The sequence below is a fragment of the Mytilus trossulus genome, chromosome 7 (assembly GCF_036588685.1).
Source record: "Mytilus trossulus isolate FHL-02 chromosome 7, PNRI_Mtr1.1.1.hap1, whole genome shotgun sequence".
In the NCBI taxonomy this organism is placed as follows: domain Eukaryota; kingdom Metazoa; phylum Mollusca; class Bivalvia; order Mytilida; family Mytilidae; genus Mytilus; species Mytilus trossulus.
This window is the reverse complement of record NC_086379.1, coordinates 64953875-64977607: the sequence shown is the minus strand read 5'-3', so window position 1 is coordinate 64977607 and position 23733 is coordinate 64953875. Positions and strand designations below refer to the sequence as shown.

The 23733-nt window shown below is 33.0% G+C and overlaps 1 protein-coding gene across 1 annotated transcript; it reads right to left on the bottom strand.

Moving 5' to 3' along the window:
* Positions 1 to 523: 523 nt before the first annotated feature.
* On the bottom strand, positions 524 to 20808 carry LOC134725579 (kallikrein-8-like). Its single transcript, XM_063589514.1, has 4 exons — positions 20199 to 20808; positions 12337 to 12889; positions 4040 to 4176; positions 524 to 2628 (listed from the first exon to the last, which is right to left on the bottom strand). The coding sequence occupies exons 1-4, from the start codon at positions 20277 to 20279 to the stop codon at positions 1942 to 1944; spliced, it is 1458 nt and encodes a 485-aa protein (XP_063445584.1). The 5' UTR covers positions 20280 to 20808; the 3' UTR covers positions 524 to 1941.
* Between the last annotated feature and the right edge of the window lie 2925 nt (positions 20809 to 23733).

Genomic DNA, 23733 nt, shown 5'->3' with positions numbered 1-23733 from the left:
ATATATCGTTTGATATAGTTTAACGTTTGATTTTGTAAGTTGTTATGGAATTCTCTGTTTTCTTATATAACTTGGAGTTTGGTATTTTTGTTAATACTATTTCATTGTGACGTCGTTGATACGTTCTGTTCCAGTTTGTTTTAGTGAAATGCCAATATGTAGTTCTAAATTGCAATATGATAATTACTAGTATAATATATTACAGTAATTCTAAATTAATTTAACAGTAATTTTCAATATGTAACGAATAATTTCCCACATGTATGACCTAGCAATAAAACTTTGACTAGTAAACGCCTAGTCGATGGATATTTTATGTATGTAATTTCGCTCAAAGGGCGCAAATGGGATGAAGGAGTAAAATCACTTTGCTGTACTTTATCTACAACAATACTAAGGTCTTACTTTTACTAAGCTTGTGATATGCTATGAGTGTCATACATTAGAAGATTAATTTTGCTATACTTGAATGTGCTTCTTTATACAAAGAAATCAAAACTATGGTGAGTGGCATAACTGAAAATGAATATTCATAATGTTTATTCTTTGTTCTCACATTTGTACAATTCAAACACACAAATATAATCAAAAATACAAATTAATTACAACACCTAATATACACTGACGACATCAACAAATGTAAAATCTTGTTTCGAGTATTTTTATCAAATGTGTGATCAAGAGCATTTAATGTTTTAACATATACAGGTGGGCTTATTTATTTCCCCCGAGAGCTTGACTAGTTGATTATTTATAAATGTATGTTTCTTCGTATAAAAAATGATTAATATCACGTAAAAATGTATCCGGAACTAATATCTATTTTAGTATGATAAAGGTTTTTCAATATTTGCAGGTAACGTCATATTAAATTGTTTTAATCATTGTAACTAAATTGGGATAGATTATCCAAAGTAAATCATCATGTTAACGCGGTGTAGGTCCTTTGAAAGCCTAACATATCTGTTTTCTTGTCTAAAAAGAAAATATCAAATTAGTTATGCGCTCATGTAACATTATATTAAAGATTATTTTAGCCAAAAAGGATATTTTTTTAATGTTATACGTTTGTCTTTACTGATAAGATAAATGTCTTCTGGGGAAATGTAATGAAATCCCACAAGTTGGACAGATAGATAATAGTTCGAATGAACTAAACAATTTAAAAAACAACATTTTATTTATGCATACGTCCAAACCGCTTTTCTGTGTTTAACTTCATCAGAATCGCGAAAAGCCGAATATTTGAAAGCTACGTTTGTTTAAGAACTGAAACAGTTACAGAGATATACTACCAAAAAGGACGTTTAAACAACAGTCAATGTCAACTTTGCCTGAGGGAGTTGAAAAATACATGAAACAACTAAAGACTTGGTTTATTTTTTTGACATATTTTTTATATTTGTGGGGCTCTGAACAATACTAAACTAAAGAGTCAGTAAATGCATTAACCATAGGAATGTGTTCATATAAATCATATAATATAATTCCCCTTTAAACAGGGAAAATGTTCGCCATTTACATGGTTTGAAGTTGTTAAAACAGTATGGGGTTGACCCATAACTTATCATTCTACACTTATAATATCATATGTTCTCTTCTGTACAGTTAATAATCATAGTTCATTAATACCATTAGTAATAAATGCAAAAAAAATCAGTTAACCCGTTTGATTTGTTCAACATCCAACAAATATTGAAACATTGATAATCTTCTCCTATCACATGTTCAAACAAACGCACACGTTAGTCACTTTGCTGCCTTTAAAAATACCCGTATGAACTGTAACGTACCTTATCACTATTAATCAAAGGTTTGGGTTTGATCTTTTTCATCTTCAAAAATTATCCTTAGTAGCATGTAATGAGAGTTAATGACTCGTTTAACCCTTCTCTGTCTCCTTGTATGTGATGTTCTTTTTATTACTCATGCATACACATTTTACGGTTTTTCATTCTGTTTTATAATTTTGTTGATCCAACGAATATAATGTGAAACGTTTGTATAAATACCGTATTTACCCTTCTGACCACACCCTTCCCCGTAACTTGTTACACCGTAGACAATCCATCGCGTTGTACCGTTGATATTCTTTGGGCATAAAAGTGGGCCCCCACTGTCACCAGCACACGAATCTATCCCGCCTTTTTTGTAGCCCGCGCATATCTGTTTCTCAGTTATTTTGTAGTCGAATGCCTTCCGACATTTCTTCTTGTTGACAATAGGAATTTCAGCTTCTTGTAAAACAGTCGATCCAAAAAGACGCGTATTTGTTTCCTTTCCCCATCCGACTGTCATACACATTGTTTGGTCTGGAATGTCTTCTCCTTCCTCTGGTAGACATGCGTACTCAACGTTGTTCTTTACTTTTTCCGGTTTCTTGAGTTTAAGCAAAGCAATGTCGTTGGTTATTGTTTCGTAATCAAAGTTGTGATGTGGGTAATCGCTATCAAGACGCAGGTCAACTTCTCTTCCTTCCACTAAACGCATATGGTGTTCTCCTATTCTGACAATGACCCTCCTTCGTTTGCCGCGTTTCCGAATACAATGTGCTGCCGTTAACACCCATCCAGGGGCGATAAGTGTACCTCCACAATATTGTTCTTTCCATCTTGTTAAAATTGCAACCTGTAACATTTTATTTAGGAAAGTTAATACATTTAATATTTTAATATACAAATATTGTTTTTATTCTACAACTCATTTTCGGCACTTGCGTTTCAGTTATAGTGGTGTAGTTTATATCCAAGTCATTGTTCAGAGACATCGTCATAGCGCGAAGAGCAACCCACAATAATTTTTTACGCAGATAAATTATATTCACATTTATACCGCTTACTCAACATGGATGTACTGTAACAGGAAACTTAGAGGTAGAAACAAGCAAAAAATAAATAAATTTGAAATTGTGTAACTTTTACTTGTGCAAGAGTTTCTAAATATAAGTGATTCAAAGAATCTGACCAAGTTAGAACGAGAGAAAACACTGGGGTCAAATTAATATTGCGGAAGTTTAACAATAATAGGCATTCAATTTTAAAGATGATATTTTAGTATTGAAATATATGTTACGACATTCAAAATGTTATTCCTACTATATTTATGTTTCGAGTTCTGATATTTGATTTTTTTTCTAAGAAAATGATTTTTGAATCAAATAAGATTGAGATGGCTTAGTATCGGGTATCCAATTCAATTTAATAGGATAGGCCTATACATTGCCTCCCGTTGTTTCTTAAGTTGAATAGTATGAAAATAATAATATTTATTGTTCCAAGTAATGGCCCTTGATAGGCAGCCTGACGTTGACATACAAAAACATTTCACTATGATTGCTTCAAACATTTTCACATTGAAATGATATTTGGTGTGGTATATTCTATTAGAACATTATTTCATATATAGTCTATACTACTATTTAAGACAAACAGTTTCTTTATCGATGCTATAAGATTACAATATAATTTTTAAGAGAGTTAAAAGTATTACGGTTTTATTTTCAGTTTTAATAAATATAAAAAAAAAATGTTTCCTTCAGATCTCGTTGTGCACCCTCGCTTACAATCTGTGTGTGTTAACGCTTGCGCTTTCTTGGGGTGTTGTCTCATTTTCGTTTACTATTTTCTCTTTTTGATTTTGAAGTAAAAATAATATTATCCTTATATCCTGATAAGGATCAAATCGGGTGTTTGTTTCCTTTACACATAAAATTAGTTCCGACTTAAGAAGAAGTGTTAGAATACAATATGAATGATGAGTAAAATAGATTTTCAAGATTAACGCAAATTTTTAATGCACGTTTCATTCAAATTTTTAATATTTTATCTATCATGTATCTCTAACATATACAGATTTTCTAACCACTGTTCAATGTATACCGAATGAAATGAAAAAAAATTAAAAAAAAATATAATAATGATTGGCGTAAAAGTTTGGTTTTTTTTTGTGGTTATCATGCAAACCGTGTAAATTTATGAGTATTTTTGACAATATCATGCTCTTCATCTTTGATAATGATAGTTTTATCATAATGATTTACCTGCCACGGCCAGCTGTAAGGTGTGGCCTCTTTACCCCCTACTATTCTGTAAGATCCGCCACTACGTACTCCGCACTGACCTTTCATGTCCTCTAACGTTGATGATATTATAGTGGAATGGCTTTTCGACTTGTCACCTTCAAAATGAAATGTACATACTATTTTATTTTTTAAAACAATGTAAATATTCTATGTTTTCGTGAACAACTGAGAAAATATATCGTAGCGTTTTCTCAGTCAACATATGCAAGTACAAAACAAAATGGTTTTTTTTTTGTGACAAGCAATTGCGTCATCCTTTTAACACCTTTTAAAAGCTCTGTGCAGTCTATTTTAAATATTTATGTATGTAAATAACTACACAGATAGTTATACATCATAAAGTAGATGACAATCCTCCAAGTCGACGTAAAAAGACATCATGCAACTAATGAAATCTAACCTGTTGGTTTAGTAGTCTAAAGCTTATATTGTTGCCTTTTTTTGAATCCCAAAAGAGAACTAAACAAACCAGTTTCGACATTGTTAAAGTGAACGAAAAATGTATATATGATATAATACGGTTTATCTCATTTATAAGATAAACCAATTTAATTAAAGAGAAATGATTATTGCCTCATTCGGATCCGGTTCTTGTTTCCCGCCAATCAACGTCACAAAAAGTCATGACTCGTCAGCATTACATTTCACTAGCCAATCTTGTAGATATGTAAAAGTTTCAAAAACCCACCCACCTCCCCTTGCAATCTGCCATCTAATAACAATTATTGTGTCTGCTGCTGTTTATTTATCTTTTCAGAATGACCGGAACATGCCAGATCTATAACTTTTTGGACAAAAAAGAGGAGACAATCAAGCCGATGGATTTGCTAGCTGAATCATACGTTCGAGAACTATAATTATTATGTCAATGCTAATTTTCATGAATAGCTACCACCTTTATCTAAATATTTAGACACAATCAGTGTGAAAATGGAAATACCAATACCTGGTATTATAGTTCTTTGCCTAGATGCATTTAACTTTTGACTTTATTTGGATAAAAATCATGCAGCATTTATTCTAATTACTCGATTCTAATTGTTCATTGTTTTGTAATAAAATCATTCGTCACAGTCAAAAAGGATGTCGGGATCTGGCAAGATTAAGGGGTTATGATCGTTTCCCGTAATTGTACGTCGGATCATATTAGGTTTTTACTTTCCTGCGGTACCGCAGGAAGTTCTGTTGAGACCATCTCATGTCTACCCTGAGTGGTCGGTTCTGAATTGGTACCAGTTCGAGCTTGACTGTTAATGATACATAGTATGGCCTATGTATTCAGTGTTTTATAATATAAAAAATGTTAATCTTTACTCCCCTGAAACCAGGGGGTGATGCGAATAAGACCCGACGTATTTGTGGATCATAACCCTCGTTCTCTTTAGAATTTAACCTGAAGGAACTTGAGCATCCATTGCTACCAATGGTGCACAGATTTGTCAGTTAAAACTAGCATGTCGGCATTCTGTAATCATGTCAGACCTGGTCATTCTAAGTGAACTGTGGCCGTTATTTCTACATTAGTTATTTGTTTGTTATGTTTATGCATGCCTGAAAATGGATTCTTTGATTAATTGTAACAGTTGTCTCGACTTCTCGTGAGTAAACAATAAACTTTGCACATCCAACAGTGTTAGGCTGATGTGTTTGGTCAATTCTGACATTTTCTCAAGGGAGATCATACTCCATCAAGCTTGACTGCAGTGTTTTAAACATATTCATAATCAGACCAAGATGTACGATAGAGACTTGATTAAAAAAGACAAAGATCATCTTGAATCTTCAAAAAAAAACTTAAATGCCACTCATATAAGTTAAAACATATACTAAGTAACCATTTACTGTGAATTCAGTAAAATTCGTTGGATACCAATTTTCGTCGAATTCACGGGTACAGGTGTACAGGGGAACCACGAATTTAAATGATCAACGAACTATAAATTTTCTAAAACAAAAGAAAAACTTTATGTATCCAAGGTGTTTGTTTTTTCAAATGCAAGCAAACAAAAAATGCTAAAAGTTCTTATATTTCTTAAGAAAAAATAGTTGTTTCATCATTATATAATTTTAACACTTGCATGCCCCTTTTTTTTCATGGTATGCATATCTTTATGTTAAAAGTGTTTGATTTCTGCATAGTTATAGTTATCACACATCTCATTTTGAATTTGCTGAACAAAATTTCTAGGAATGTCTCATTTTCGTATTTACTTGGGACAAAATCAAGTCTTAATTCCTTACCAAAGCAAACACGATTGTAAAGAACAAAACGTCACTAAAGACTCTTTCAATCGCTCCAGGTTATTAAAACAGCATTTTAGAAAATGCTACAGCTATCAGCAAACAATATGATCATTAAAGATATTGTGGTAGATAATATATAGTTACTAAATGCATTTATTTTACATGTGCAATTTTTGAAACATGTATTTCAGTGGGTGACGTTGTTACTTAATGATGTTATCGCATTTAGGAATCTGGTATTTATAACAGATCTTCTGTTTCGACTGTAATAACTTCATTTTCAATTGTAGCTCAGATTCTTTGTACTGGCATGAAAATACAGATATTGTTGGGTTGGTTTTTTTTTAATTTGCTGTTATATATATTTAGAAAACTATTTCAATTCAAGAATGTGTCTTCCTCATGCATAGCAGATGCTTTTCCGGATCATGCTAAACATTTCGGTCTTTTTTTATGTTATCTCAGCACTCCATAATTTTAATTAAGTTTTGAACTTTCAAATATTTTGGCCTTGAGCATAAATGACGATACAGTTATTGTTGAAATGCGCATATGGTGCAATAGAAATGGCATGACTGGTGTAAATCTAGACCAGAACCAATGTTAAACCACTTGAAATCCGCCTCCTTATCATTAAAAACTGTAACTTCGAAATGTTCGTAGAACATTATGGTCGGTTATATACTTTTCTAATAATGTTCTCCAGAAGATTGAATTTTAATCCGCTTTCAAACCAATTGTACGCAATGAAGTCCTTGAAATAAAATACTACAAAGGTACCCATGACTTTTATTCCCAGAATAACAACTACTAAAATAATCCCTTTTTTTGTTCATGTGTTTTATACCCCAACAATTGACCGGGTTTTTTTTCTTGTTTTTTTTTTTTATCAAAATGCCATTTATCGCTTCCACACGGGAATTGTAATACTGCAACTACAGCAACATTTAAATAAGACCCAATCAATAGCAGCTATTTGATCGTTAAATCATCGGTAGTTTCGAATTCCTTGTGTATGCTTGCCGTCGGTTCTTCCTGTTCTGTATAGTAGGTATAAAAAGACGATTAACAAAACCTTCAAACGGATTACTATTATATAATTGTTTGATGCGGTTTTAAGCATAAGATATAAATAATTTGGTAATTTAAATTGACGTTTTACATCAAACATCATCTTTTAATTACTTTCCACCTTCCCGTTATTCTTAGCAATCTGTACTGTTATTAATTACTTTTTTTCTGTATTCAATGATAGAATTTTGATCTATAAATTTTAACATTCTTGGTTTGTGTAATGAAAGTTTCTAAGCACTTTAAAGAAAGCAAGGTCTTTGATTTTTGGCTTTTCGAAATCACAACAAGGTCTCTAATTCCTGGCTTTTTGTAGACACAGGAAGGTCTCTGATTGCTGGCCTTTGTAAACACAGCAAGGTCTCTGATTGCTGTCTTTTTGTAGACACGGCAAGGTCTCTGATTGCTGTCCTTTGTAAACACAGCAAGGTCTCTGATTGCTGGCTTTTTGTAGACACGGCAAGGTCTCTGATTGCTGGCTTTTTGTAGACACAGCAAGGTCTCTGATTACTGGCCTTTGTAAACACAGCTAGGTCTCTGGTTGATGTTTTTTTTTGTAAACACAACAGGGTCTCTGATTGCTGTTTTTTTGTTGTTGTTTGATTGCAATTTACAAAGAACATGTATAATCCGGGTAAGACTCTAGCATACTTTAGTAATTTGAAACTCATGTGTCTGATTGCTGGCTTTTTGTAAACACAGTAAGGTCTCTGATTGCTGTTTTCTGTAAACATAGCTAGGTCTCTTGTTGTTGTTTTTTGAAGGGTCTCTGATTGCTGTTTAGTTTTTTTGTAAACACAGATAGGTCTCTGATTGCTGTTTTTACTAAAAGAATGTCAACACAGTAGGGTCTCTTATTGCTGTTTTTGTTGTAGGTGTTGCTGTTCGATTGTAATTTTACAAGTACATGACTTTGTATAATCCGGGTAAGACTCTAGCATTAGACTCAAATATTTTTGCAAAAAATCCCACTGAAGCCAGTCGTACTTCAGAAAGGTTCGTCTTGAACTAACAGTGAAGTGAGAGTTTATTTGGTCCATGTTAAAAAAAAAAGAGGGACGAAAGATACCAGAGGGACATAAAAACTCATAAATCGAAAATAAACTGACAACGTCTGGCTAAAAATGAAATAAGTTAAACAATAGAACACATGACACATCAAAGAAAACTAAAGAATAAGTAACAAGAACCCCACCAAAACTAGGGGTGATCTCAGATGCTCTGGAAGGGTAAGCAGGTCCTGCTCCACATGTGGCACCCGTCGTGTTGCTTATGTTATAACAAATCAGGTAAATAGTCTTATTAGGTAGGTCACATTCATGAAAGTGATGGAATTGTAGTTACGACGTAACCATATCCGATATCATTTGTGAACCGGTTATTCCATAACGGTCAACCAACTCGTGATGGCGTCCGTAAAATTAACGAAGAGATGATTTCAACTTCACCATTTGGAACACTTGGTTTAATAGCTCGAGGAACACCAAAAAAGCGTTTTTTTGCGAGTTTTTAGTTGTACATATGATACATTAATTTTGTGTCATGAATGGATTCCCTATATCCTTCCTTAGATTGAAAAATTCTGGTTTAGAACATTTTTCGGTCCATTTTTCATTTTTATCGGATGCGTTGATTCTTTTAAAGAAGGTATACAAACAGAAAAACAGTAAAAAGCAACGACGCCTTTGCCACTTTTTGGGCAGTTTTTTTACAGAATGTTCACTGAATGTAACTGAAACCAAAGTTGTCTTATGGAATCGTTATAGCAATAACGAAGAACAACATTATTACCGCCAAATTGTTATGAACGTATACATACAAAAAATACTGTTTCAAATTTGAATTCAGATAAAAAAAAAATAAGCACAGCATTGATTTAATTTAGTAGCAGGTACAATTTTATACTGATTTTTAGTCAGCCAGTCCCTCTTATATATCTGTAATGTAATAAATAGCTATTTGTATATCAAAACGTTTTCACTCAAGACATACCAACGTCGTATGTCTATAAATCTCCAGTTTATTAAATAAATCGGGTCAGACATTTATAGACATTTTACCACGTTATCTAACACAGGACCATACGTATTTGTTTTAGGGTGATCAATCATAGGGTATTTTTCAATTTCAGATCAATATCGAGGAACTAGTTATTACCGAGTTAATAGCGAAAAGTCATCAACGTCACTTTGGCGAGAAATCATTTATCTACAATTAATATTATGAATCGGAGAAATAACCGGTCTGACATTGCCGTAATTTAATTTTCTTTGATGGTATAAGTTATTAAATATAAACAGCAATATGCCTGAATATATGAATTACTTTTACAATTAAAGGTGTGGCACTTACGTATTGCGTTCCATTTATATGCCGTCTGGAAGTTAGTTTGTTAAGACTGTATATTTGTGTTTTATGCAATACTGAGGATAACAAAGGAAATAATTATCCAGCCCATTAATACCTGCATTGTCGCAGACAAATTATACAGATAAAATATAGGGCGTGTGTTGCTTACATGTTTTATAATAATAGGTATTCTTAATTTTATGTACTTAGGTATTTTTGATTTGTTAAATTCACAGGATAAATGCTAATTTATCAACAAACAAATCTATCTCCGAACAATAACATTAACGGTACCATTTTTTTCTGCACCAAGTTCCAGTGCAAACTTTTGCTATATATATAACATATATAAAACATAGCACACGACTAGCCTTTAAAATCTATGCTACTAAATTCTTAGTTCCGCCATAATTTTTCACTGCTAGCTGTACATTGTTCGATACTAGTGAAGTAAGGTCTTCAAAGAACAAAATGTAAAACTATTTGACATGTATATAGCAGACTGTTTGTTTAATATCTATGTCAGAAAAAATATCTTTTAAAAAAAATTTCAGGGCCTTTCCAATAGTGTATAGGTTATAAAATCAGTGTGTTGCAATCTAGAACCGTAACCTTTCCCTATTCGATTGTACGACTGGAAAGGGGGTTGGCGTATCAAGCGTAATAATGGATTGATTTTAATGATGGAAACTTTGAGTCTTCTGCTATGAACATATCACCTGTCATCGGAAATCACCATCGATAAATTTACAGCAGATCAGACGACTTTTCCGGTATTTAAAGATCGAAGATCGCGATAACATGGTCCGAGTACACAGTTATTTCGTAGTGCATTTCTTTTAGACAATAAATGTAAATAAAAAAAATCCCACCAGTGCGCTTTCTCAATAATATTTTTACAGTGTGTTGTACTACTTTTGGGACAAATTATATCAAAATTATAGAAAACTTCATCAGCTCTAACTTAAAATATGGACAATTTTGTGTTAAGGGGGCCATGAAATCTTTTGACAGCTTCCGAAGTGCTAATTTTTGACCTTTTTCAGCTGGACCTAATCACTACTTTACCTAAATATTTATTACCCAAATTTTTTTACAGTGTCATTTCATCCCCCAACTTGCTATATGAGGCATAAAACATGGAGAGTTAAATTTGGAAGGGGTATAACAAAAATTGGCAAGTAACACACTGTCCACACTAAGGACTATATTCGAAAATCAAAGGACGATAACTGTGTACTCGGACCACATGTCTACACAAAAAGGCGCAAGCCAGGGCCGACCGTGCAAGGACTGAATAGCCAGTCAATTTCGTTAAAAACTCTCAATTTGTTGTAAAATATCGCTAGTGATACAAGGCCACAAACTCATCGTTTCGGTCGGTGCACTATAGTAATATGCCCGAAAAGTTCGTAATTAAACGCAGATCGATAGTTTTAAAGAGTCTGTCTGAAAAATTTCACAGAGAATCGACACTGAAAGCGCTTTTGCACCTATACATTTCTCATTTGAGTTTAATGAAATGTATGTAAAAAATTTACATTATCCATATGTCGGCTGAGCGAAACATTGCTGCATTACACATTTGGTCCTCAATGCTCTTCAACTTCGTACTCTATTTGGCCTATTTAACTTTTTTGGATTCGAGCGTCACTGATGAGTCTTTTGTAGACGAAACGCGCGTCTGGCGTATATACTAAATTTAGTCCTGGTATATATGATGAGTTTATTTACATGCAATTATTTGGGAATATGTAACGCAATTACCATGCATTACAATTACAATAAAATTGAGAATGGAAATGAGGAATGTGTCAAAGAGACAACAACCCGACCATAGAATTTGCTTTACCCCATGCCTGCTTGAGATTAAAAAAAAATAACCATCGATTATTTTTGAGAGAGTTGTGCCGTTTCGAAATTTAAACATAATATTCGACACAATATTGCAAGTCTTCAGATGCCTACATATCTCCTTGGTATCAAATTACCACGGTTTATATCAAAGATATTTTAATAAATCTAGGAATATGGCTAGCACAAAAGTTGATAAATCCTGAGAATCGCATCCTGTTTCAGTTCATCACTCGTTAAAAAAAAAGAAAATGCATATAGTTTTTGTTTCTTATTTGGTCCATTAAGTCAAAGCATATGTATTCGACGGTACTGTATGTTGTTGGTTCATGAAAAGGTCTCAAACCAATACATATGTTGGCCGAACCCATGGTGAATATACGGATATATAATACACTACAATGTTTCCCAAATATGTTTGTAGGCATTGGATTATATGCTATGCTCAACAATTTTAATCTTTGAGAATTTGTTCATCTTAGTGATAGGTATGTGGGCCGATCTGGAACAGCTTGAATTTCATTACTTTTCTTATATTTTGGATATTGCGTTTTAGATGAAATAAACATTGGTGGTTGGTTTTATTTTCATAACAAAATCAGCGAAGTGGAACAATATATATATATATTCATGTTTCAAGTTAATAAAGTTCCTTAGTTAATTACTAACCCATTTTTGTTTTCGAAATCCAAAAGAGAGGACAATATATAATATACCTGCCATATAAATCTACGTACCTTTCGGTCTTGGTCTTGATGGCTCGCGATCTTTAAAACCTGGTTTACGTCTATGTTTACTTTTTTTTTCAGATGAAGAATAAAATGGATTAAGAGTTATTTTTTTACAAGATGTCCTTCGTGGTTTGCATTTCTTTTCTTCTTGAATATAACTACTACCGCATATATCGGATTCTTTACATTTTCTATTCCGTCTTCGTTTACACGCACGAGTACACCTTCCCCAATTGGACCATGTATCATATAACAAGTCATATAAAAGTTCTTCTATCAGTCTGTTTCTCCTTCTGTAGCCTATAACTTTGTACGATAAAGAGTTACAGGTACCAGTTTTTCTTATACACTTTTGTTTGTCTTTGACGATTGTATCACCACATACTTTGTGATGCATACATGTCCGTTTCCGAGTTTGTTCGCACCTTCTGTTACATCTAGACCAAGCAGACCACGTGCTATAATTGTCACTTAATAATTTACTGGACAGAAGATTGTCTAAAGAAGTATTTGCTTTCTGGATCATTCTGTGAACTGTTGTTCGTTTGCTGTCTATATCCTGAAAAATAAGAATATTAATATTAAAAAATTAGAAGAATGCAACCGCAGAACATTGATGTCCCCACCAAAGATTCTAGGGAGCCTAGCTATGATTGTATTTATAAGAACAAAGCATTATTCATGCGCGAAATACCGACCGTGCAAGGGCTGTATAGCCAGTCAAGGTCGTTAAAAACTTCCATTTGATGCGCGAAATACTTGTGTCTTGTGAACTGTTGGAGGGTGTTATTTCAACGATTTGTAATTCTTAAAACTGCTATGATTTTCGAATTAAAGGGACAAAATTGTCTTTAATACCATCACCAGTTGACATTTATAAAAACCCTTTTAAATCAATTTTAAAAACCAAACAGACATGAGCTATATATAGACAGTATAATTATATTACGTTAATCAAATAAGTCTAGTTTATTACTACCCAAATGAAAAACTCGTTATTGCAAAAATTGAATTTGACTTTTAAATATCTTTTCAATAAAACTGGTGTTTGATTTTCGATAAAGAGGTAATTCTACAATTACAACTAAAATCGTTGTGTTGTGCCTCTTGACATTTTGAAGTAATTGTTAAAAATATCACCATAACTGTTTTTTGTAATTAAAACGTACATTCAAATAGTCTAATAGCATTTAGAAATTTAATTTTAGAAATTGTTAATGTATACGCATTCACGGCTGGTTATTTAACTGTTAGATTTCATCTGATATTATTTTAATTCAATTAGGAACACGATAGAAAGCTAAGAATAAAATGGCATAGACAGAAAAGTGTATACCTTCGAATTTCCCCAAGGATTATTTTACTTCTAGTCACGAGAGGTTTGAATGCCAGAAGAATGTATAAGTCTGTTGAGAACTTTGAAGTAGATCCCATCTCGTCCTATACCACCTTATAAGGTGACTAATAGATGTTTATTTATGTACATGATGTCCTTCTGATGGATAGCTGTTTCATATTTGTTGACTTTAATCCCATATCTCTCTTTACACGAAAAATATAAATGTGCGAGTCAAGTTTTCCATTCTTACGATTTTTTTCTATATTTAAACTTCATTGAACGATGTTTTTCATTATATGTGGCAGTCGAAATTCACACCCTTCATCTCGTTCGATCCACTTTGCAGAATATATCTATTGCATCAATTATTAATTTGTTCTTGTTCCAATATGCATAATATGCAAATATTTGTCACTGGACATTTACAACAATCATTAAACCAATCAAAATTCAGAAAGTTCCCTTTTGAAATAGAATAAACAAAATTCATACAGTTGTCTATCTTCTTATAATATGAAAAATAATAAGTTGTGGTATCGGATTGCCGTTGACACAACTAACTTGGCATTGCACAAGGTCATGTTTTCCTCTGACTGTTTATGACGTCTTTACACTAAATCCATTGGATGTTGGATGTGTACGGATTGATAATTTAGTCATAAATGCATGATTTTTTTATGAGTTGTTAGTGGCTTTGAACTAGCTGTCAGATAACTGCGAGTACTCTTTTTATTGTTGGGATGTACAAGTTCCCGTCCACGTCCACTTGTATGTTTAGGCCTTTTTTTAACTGTTTTTTATAGTTCGTTCTTATGTTGTACTGTTATACCATTGTCTCATGTTAGAGAGAGGGTTTGTATCCCGCTAACATGTTTAACCCCGCCATAGTATGTAAGTATGTGCCTGTCCCAAGTCAGGAGCCTGTAATTCAGTGGTTGTCGTTTGTTGATGTGTTACATATTTGTTTTTCGTTTATTTCTTTTTATATAAATAAGGCCATTAGTTTTCTCGTTTGAATTGTTTTACATTTTCATTTCGGTGCCTTTTATAGCTGACTACGCGGTATGGACTTTGCTCGTTGTTGAAGGCCGTACGGTGACCTATAGTTCTTAATTTCTGTGTCATTTTGGTCTCTTGTGGACAGTTGTCTCATTGGCAATCATACCACATCTTCTTTTTCATATCCATCAAATTTCAAATGAAGTGGGTGCAATCAATTATAGGCAACCGTTCGGCCTTCAACAATGAGAAAAAAACTCGTACCGTGTGGTCGAATACACCAGAGATCTTTTAATTTGTCTCTAGTTAAAACTAAACAAAATGAACTAGTGATCTACCATATCTTCTTGTTTATAGTTTATATTTGTTCAGGGGCCAGCTGAAGGACGCCTCCGGGTGCGCGAGTTTCTCGCTGCATTGATGACCTATTGGTGACCTTCTGCAGATTTCTGTTCTATGGTCGGGTTGTTATCTCTTTGGCACATACCCCATTTCCATTTTCAATTTTATAAAATGATTATCAAGAAAAAGCCCTTCCCAATACCAAATAACTTTTATACCTAGTCAAGCTCCTTATGTATTGATATATTCATAAATCCTCGACGTTCATTTATTAGGGTGGAGTGTTCCTGGTGGAGAGAAATCAAGAAAATCACTTCGGACGCACGAATTGTGTTTAACAACTACAGAGTGTCCACTTCATTAATATGTCATGATCAGTAAATATCTTTTGGGACAATTTGAATAATATGTTTAAGGTAATAAGGTATCTTATTCCAGAGTTCAAAGCTATTATTTTTAATTAAACCGTCATCATCAAACTATCTGTATAAAGCAAAGGTGTTTTCTCACTTGTTCATTTATTATCAGAGATGTAAAATAATAACAGTGAAAATATGTCATTTTCTTTTGATTTTAACTAAAAGAAAGCAGATTATGAGAGACACGCGTCCTCAGGACAAATTCCTGACATCTACAGCGAAGTCAGTTGATATTAATCTTAAAATGTCGATTTCTTGAGGATAAAATATTTCATTCATAAGCTGAACTTGTAGATTTTATCATCGACAAACACATGTCAAAGCTATTTTAAACATATCTCTGCGTTTAAAATACGTTAACATGTTTTCCGAAATAAGATTCAAACTAATTAGCAAAGGAATTGAGACCTGGAAGGAAATGCTAATGTATATACATATTTAAAGATGAAACATCTGGAAAAAATATTGATTCCAGTCAACAAATATCTATAGCCTATGAAGTTGTAATTATATAAATAAGTAAGAGTTTTACCTTCATAGTCGCTTTAAATATGCAGCAATTAATACCTATAATTATCAACTCCGGTCGTTAACATCTAATAATAAAGTAGTTCAAATAACTATAATTATCTTAACATTTACTTTTGGGCATTTTAGTTTTAGAAAAGAGTCCCAAACTTCAAAAATCGAGCAGAAATCGACAAAACCATTGCCCAAAAAAAACGAAAGCAAAACGACGAAAGACATACAACAGTCTACCAACTCTTTCCCATAAAAACTAAAGACAGAGAACCAGGAACCAAAAAAACAGGATCACACGGCATAAAAAAACTCACACGTCCCTAGCTTATCTCAAAGTCCCCAGTCGCACATGACATAAAAAACTCACACGTCCCTAGCTTATCTCAAAGTCCCCAGTCGCACATGACATAAAAAGCTCACATGTCCCTAGCTTATCTCAAAGTCCCCAGTTGCACATGACATAAAAAGCTCACATGTCCCTAGCTTATCTCAAAGTCCCCAGTCGCACATGACATAAAAAGCTCACATGTCCCTAGCTTATCTCAAAGTCCCAAGTCGCACATGACATAAAAAGCTCACACGTCCCTATCTTATCTCAAAGTCTTCAGTCGCACATGGCATAAAAATCTCACAAGTCCCTAGCTTTTCTCAAAGTCCCCAGTCGCACATGACATAACAATTTCACATGTCCCTAGCTTATCTCAAAGTCCCCAGTCGCACATGACATAAAAAGCTCACAAGTCCCTAGCTTATCTCAAAGATCGCAGTCGCACAATTATATGTTGATCCTGATGAATTATTATTTTAAAACACAAAACTTGTGTACACGAATTCGTCATTCAGTTTTACTGAATTGCAGTTCAGATGGACTTGTATAAGTGATATAAGACTTGATAACAATGAAAACAACATGTGCCAGAGCTGTATAATATGGGTGTTTTATGACCTTACATCAATATGACAATGAATACAAATAACATTTTATACAAATAAATTTAATATGATCAAAGTGCTTTTCTGGATTTCCCTTCAACAAAAACGAATAAAAAAACAAAACAAGGATACATCAAACTTGAATTAAAAAAAGAGGGGCGAAAGATACGAAAGGGACATTCCAATGAACGATAAGCCGAAAATTAGCTGACAGTGGCCATGGTAAAAAAAAAGGTCAACAACAAAATAAAGAGAAACAACAGTATAAAAACACATATAAACAACTCATGACTGAGCAACAAGAACACTTCCAAAAACCTGGGGTGATCTGAAAAGACTTGTTTTACTACAGATCCCTCAAATTGATTTATTAATTGTTTGTTGCTTAACGTCCTTTATCCCTCAAAAGTACTTATAATGTTGTACTTTTTTAAATAAACAGGTCGTAAACTAGATAGCTATTAATCAGAGGCGAAAGATACCAAACGGACATTTATAAACTCATTATAAATACCAGGATTAAAAGTGTGTACGGCAGGCGCGCGCTTCGTCTATAAAAGACTTATCAGCGAGGCTTGAATCAAAAGATTTAGAAAGGACAATTTAAGCACGAAGGACATCCAAGTGTGTTACGTGTTCGATTAGTAGTCTATAAATGACGACTTGACAGTACTAGTACACTAACCAGTAAATAGGTCATCGACACTGCTGTGTGTAGTGTTTGTGTAATTTTGAGAATGCACTACAAGACGGATGTATGTCTTACTAAATAATCTACATCAAATTAGTTTACAGAAAATGAGCAGTAATGCAACAACCCGTCAAAATGCCAAAAATTTCGGTTAGAGGGTTAACTACAAAAATCAATCACCATTTAGCTGACTATTAAAAGTATGCTGGTCGCATTTTTTTAACCTCATGTATTTTTATTCATTTCAAGTGTTGCCTCTTGATATCAGATGTTTGACATTTTGCTCTAACATTTCGTTCAAGGCACTTACAGAGTGTCAGACTAAGAATAGTTTATAAACTGTAAATCCTAAAATTCTGGCCTCGACTGTAACTATCATGACTATTGGAGCTTAATTCCTCACAGCAATATTACTAATAAAGTTCCATTGATACCAAATATACGTATAGTACTTCAAATTTCTTTCTATGAATTAACTACCCTGCCATCTTTCTAAATGCTATTGCTATATATGTGTGTTACATATATAGTCAAGTATTTCCACTTTTTCATGACAGTTATGTAATAAAGGTGCTTATTATTGAACTAACACAATAAACTGTCGACAAATCTTCATTATAATACCGCTTACCAAAGATGCACAAAATACGTTAACTTTTTGTCACATCATGTAAAAAAATCTAGTATTATTTGCATGAGATAACTAATTTTAATTATGTTCGACCACGAATTCAAACTGCCAACGGAAAATTAATAGGGCATAATTGACAGGGTTAGAAATGTTGCCTTGTAATAGGCCACAGTCCGATTGAACCTTCCTAAGCATTTAGTCGGTTCTGCTAAATGTGGCTGCGCACTTATACTTTCAGCAGAGCAATAACGTTCTCTCCTTCAAAACATGGGATTGACTTTCAAATGGGCGAAGTACAGGAAGGGGTTCTTTCAAAAAGATATTATGTTTTAACATTACATGCATGGATTCAAACTATAATAGATATGTTTCATGGGAAATTATATGTTGACCGTTTGTAGTATAATTCACTATAATATAAACCATCAAACACAACAGATAATAATGGTGTACTATAAATAAAAATAGGTCTTTGATTAAGTAGTATCCTTGAAAGAAATCCTATTTTCAAACAAGTATTAATTTTTTAAGAAAATAAGCGTTAACCAAAATTGAACTGAATAACTGAAATATCAAATTTAATAAAGCAATAACTATGAACTATAAACACAACTATAAAATATTATATATCAACTAGCATTACATTTATTCCGTTAAACTTAGAGTGATTATTTTTGAGTATAAACCGATGTTTCTAAGGGAAATCTTCTCTAATTTTCTTTTTTTTCTTAAACGGTAGTAGTTCTGTGTGTTCCGTTGTCATTAAATTCATACTTTCTAAAGAAAAGAAACATTCCACTCCGTTTGTATACAAATAGTTTTTAAAATGTACTTCGAAATTATTCATTGAGCTGTTCCTCTATTCAGATGTCTCGGACGTAAAAACCGTTTCACTAAAATTGAAATTGATTTGAATTGAAACGTAAATTAAATCCTTGAGCGAGGGAAAGGGTCATTGAGGACTTTTATCAATGAATACAACTTTGAGAAATGAGTTTACGCGCACGTACTATTAATGACGTCTGCTAAAAAGAAATAATAGTCGGTAAAAAAAAAAATCAAAGAGAAATTTCATTCCACCAGATATTTTATCAATAATTATTTTTAAGATATAGTATATTTTTTTAATCAATTGATGATGATCTGAAAATCAGACATGGTGGTAGTTCTTATTAGAAGTATTTCCTGATCATTTTCAAAGGCACTACACTTAAAATGGTTTTTGGGGAAATATGCTTCGTTAAAAATGAAGTAGAAAGTTGCTAAAACCCGTGACACAGCGTGAAGGTTAAACAGGATGTGTGTAGAGTTCCTATCAGTTTTACGTAAAAACATAGTAGTAGTAATTATAGACTAAGTAAGTAAACAAGATAATTAGTATAATTTCTGTAGATATAAGAAAAAACAGAACACGCGCAAGATGTTTTCTAAAAATAGTTTTCGCAACATTACCCTCAGTCGTGGTGTTAGTAAAACAGTTACGATTATCGCCAATTACACTTCCTGATAGTTTGAAGTAATGCTTCATATTTTTTCCTATTTTTTAATGATTAATGAGAAATGTCTACAGGATGAGCGTTATTTTTCATTCGTTTGAACTAATGACACCTAACCTATTCAGAAACAGCACCTGTTAATGAGTTTTTGACTGGAAATGTATTCGGAAGTCACGAACTATTCCAAAATAGCAAAAACAATTATACCATCACATTTACCAATAAACACTATCCTAAAATGAAATAATTATCAGTATCGAAGATTACCTTCGGTGTAATTAATTTTAGATTAAGATTCATAGTTTTCTGGAGATTACCAGGAAAAAACACCTAATTAATAAACACTAAATTATATATGTCGGTTAATCTGTACTGAGAGTTCGTTCTTCAAGTAAGCGATGCACACTCAAAAATTAAATATTTGTATGTTACTTCAAAAATTTTACATTATATTTACAACGCTAATTATCAGTTCTATGTAAAGAAAATAACTTACCAATTTTGAACTTTCAATCAAATTTAGAGACACAATTAAAGTTGCTGTGAAGGTTAATATTTCATGTAAACTCCACTGCATTCTCACTTTTTCTACATCCAGACAAATATAACATACATCCGTAATCTGTTGTAAAATCTCAACACGGGTGATTCCTTTAAGTATGCAAGTATCTAACAGGTGGGCGAAAGCATTGGAAATTATTTTCCACCCGTCCAAATAGTCAACATCACCACGAAATTTTAATATACATAGGAAATTACTTATAAATTAGAAATTGCAATCAGGCGTGCTCTATTGAATAACAATACATAAGTCAATCCCAAATGTTCATAATATTAAATTTGTCCTATGTAATTTTGATATAAGCACGCGGTTAACTCCTCCTTTATTTTTTAGTTGTATTATCCTACAGACAGTTCACAAATCAACTGAAGGCAATCACTGCAACTCTAATTACATACTGTTAGACGAGGAGAAAACTGTCAATATATTTTGATTATTGGCCAAATCTATCTAGATTCGTGACATACTTTTAATATTTGAATTTTAAAGTGTAAGTATATATTGACAAGGCAATGAAATATGAAGGTCGATGGACGTCTGATAAGCGACTTACACCTTCAGCGAGATGCTCTATATTTATGTTTAACCTAAAGCCATGTTTTACATTGTTATCTTGATAATGGGTTATTCTCCAGGTGTTATCAACATGCAGGAAGGTACAGATAACATTAAACATTATCTATTATTCATAATTGTCACCTAGGTCATTCGAACGAGTTATTAATACTTCATTTTCATTACTTGCCAATAAGTAATTTTCATTGAATGGTAACGACTTTTGTGTTTGCTTGTGAACTGTCTATAGGGAGTATGTGTATACTGTAAATGGTACATTAATTTATGTTAGGGGAAGGTACGTTAAAAGGTTGATTTTTCATACATCTTTGACAAGTTCAATGTGAACAGAAAAGCACAAAAACTTGTTGATCCGTTATATTTGCTTAAAGGTAAATAAATGAAAATTCTTTAGACACGTGTTTTTCTGAATTTATAAGTTTCGATCCTTGTTTATTCTCGTTTTGGGTAGTAGAGGAAGCGCTTGACAATAGGATTGCTTCGTTTAATTATCACAAGTTCGTACATTTAGGCGAATGAACTCATCTTACTATTATATCACGCTAATTCTTGCTAATGTAAACTTCAGATGTTTGTCGTTTTTGTTTAGATCGAAAGTTTTGACTCCTGTTTTTTGGAGCGTAACAAGCAAAAAGAGTGCAGTTTACGAGATTTATTTCAGTGAGGTATGATTTTGGAAATAACGCTGAGTAATTCATGTTTTCCATACTTGTGAGGTAAAAGGGGGGACATTTATCCTAAAAGCGTGTATAAATACCAACTTGATCAGACTGTGGACGTTATATCTATCATGTTTAGTCTTAGTGCTGGTGTTTGTTATGTCCAATTTATTGGCATTATGTTTTCTTGTCTGTGCGTCCGTTCGTCCGTCAGTTCGTCCGTCTGTCCCGCGCCATGTTAAAGTTTTTGGTCGTGGTAGTTTTTGATGAAGTTGAATTCCAATCAACTTGAAACTTAGTAAACATGTTACCTATGATATTTTAATGCCAAATTGAAGATTTTACCCCATTTTCGCGGTCCAATTAACATAGAAAATGATAGTGCGGGGCATTCGTGTACTATGGTCACATTCTTGTTCTTAACCTTTTTTATATGAATCTCCTATTGTTTCTAGTCTAGGGAGGTAATTAAGTGTCACACACATTACCTACAAGTATAAAAAAGAAGATGTGGTATGATTGTCAATAAGACAACACTCCACATGAGACCAAATGAAATCGACATTGACAATTATAGGTCACCGTACGACCTTCAACAATGAGCGAAGCCCATACCGCATGGTCGGATATCAAAAGCGCCAAAATGGCGAATCGTTCACCGGCTAACTTCCTGTACAGGGATTATCATTTAAAAAGCTCGTGTTAAAACACTTCACCTTTAACAGCAAATACATGCAATGCTGGATATCTTTTCCTTCCCTATAAATATATAACGATTCTATAAAAAAAAAAATCGGGAAAAGATTTCTTTCCACTACACGTTATCATATTCATGATTTAAACGGATACATACATTTGTACAACACTGCATACATGTACGTGTCCGTGAAACTGTATAAAAGATAAATTGTAATATTTATCAAACGCTTTTTAAAAAATATATATACGAAATCTCCGACGCTGCTATGTACATGTTCAAATCTTGAGTATAATCCTCAGAGCTGGACTTTATATATTCAGCGATGGAGTAAACGTCTGCAGTGCTAGATTCAACATCTCTAGCACTGGAATTTATACCAGCAACACAAGACAATCTCTACATCATTTTCAACGCAACTATTGTTATCTGCTGTGCTAGGCTCTCCATCATTAGTACTAGTGTGTTATTTTTCATCTATTTAGCTTCTCCAATTTGAGCGCTCTGCTAAAAAAATATCCCTATAGTAACTCTAGTACAGTCCACAAGTTAACATACGAGTTATATGTGTTACTTCTAATTGTTACTATTTGTCACAACGGTTATGAGTGCCTGTTCTACAGTTGTTGTCGTTTTTTGCTGTTTATCTTATTTGTATAGTTCGATTATACCAAAAAATGCAGAAAATAGGCTGTTAATTTTCTCTTTTGAATTGTTTTAAATAAATTTGTTATTTCAGGGTATTGTAAAGCTTGTTGTGCAGCATGGGATTTGATCATTGGTGAAAGGCTACCGGCGACCTATAATTGCTAACAACCTTCTGCGTCATTTGGTCTCTAGTGCACAGTTTGAATTCATACAACATATTTTGTTTTCATAGATTGCCATATGTTGATTTTTAATGTCAGAATATTCATTCATTGGGTAAACATTTAGTCGTTGAAGGAAAAAGTCTTCAGCCTTTTTGAAAATGGATAATTGGTCTCTAGGTCCTTTTTTTAAGAAATCCAATACTGAATATGACTTTAGATATCTAAATTACTTTTATGTATAAGAAACTGACCAATGAACTGGAGACTGATTACAGTATATAATTCTTATTATTATTGTAGAAGCAGTAGCAGTTCGTGTGCCTGCTAGTTATTGTGTGTATATTTGCGTTTTCCATATTTTTTATTTTAAATCCGGTATATCAAACTTCTCCTCAGTTTCATGGAACATGCAATAATATGTCAGTTGAGGTTCAATTTTACGTCATTCTATATATATTCCTATTCAAAATGATGCATGCCGTCAACGATTTTATCAACAACTACTAACCCTTTTAAAATTTGTATGCTGTCGTTATTCTCTGAATTCATAACTTTTCATTCCACGTGTATTCTAAGTGTTACTTTCTTCTTTCCTTCTTTCCTTCTTGCCATTTGTCACTTACAACTCAAACAATAGCGTCAATTTATATAAATCTCACAGACAATTAAATAAACATGCTTTTTAATACATTTTGCTTAAAGGGCGAAAATATCAGTTTAAAGTT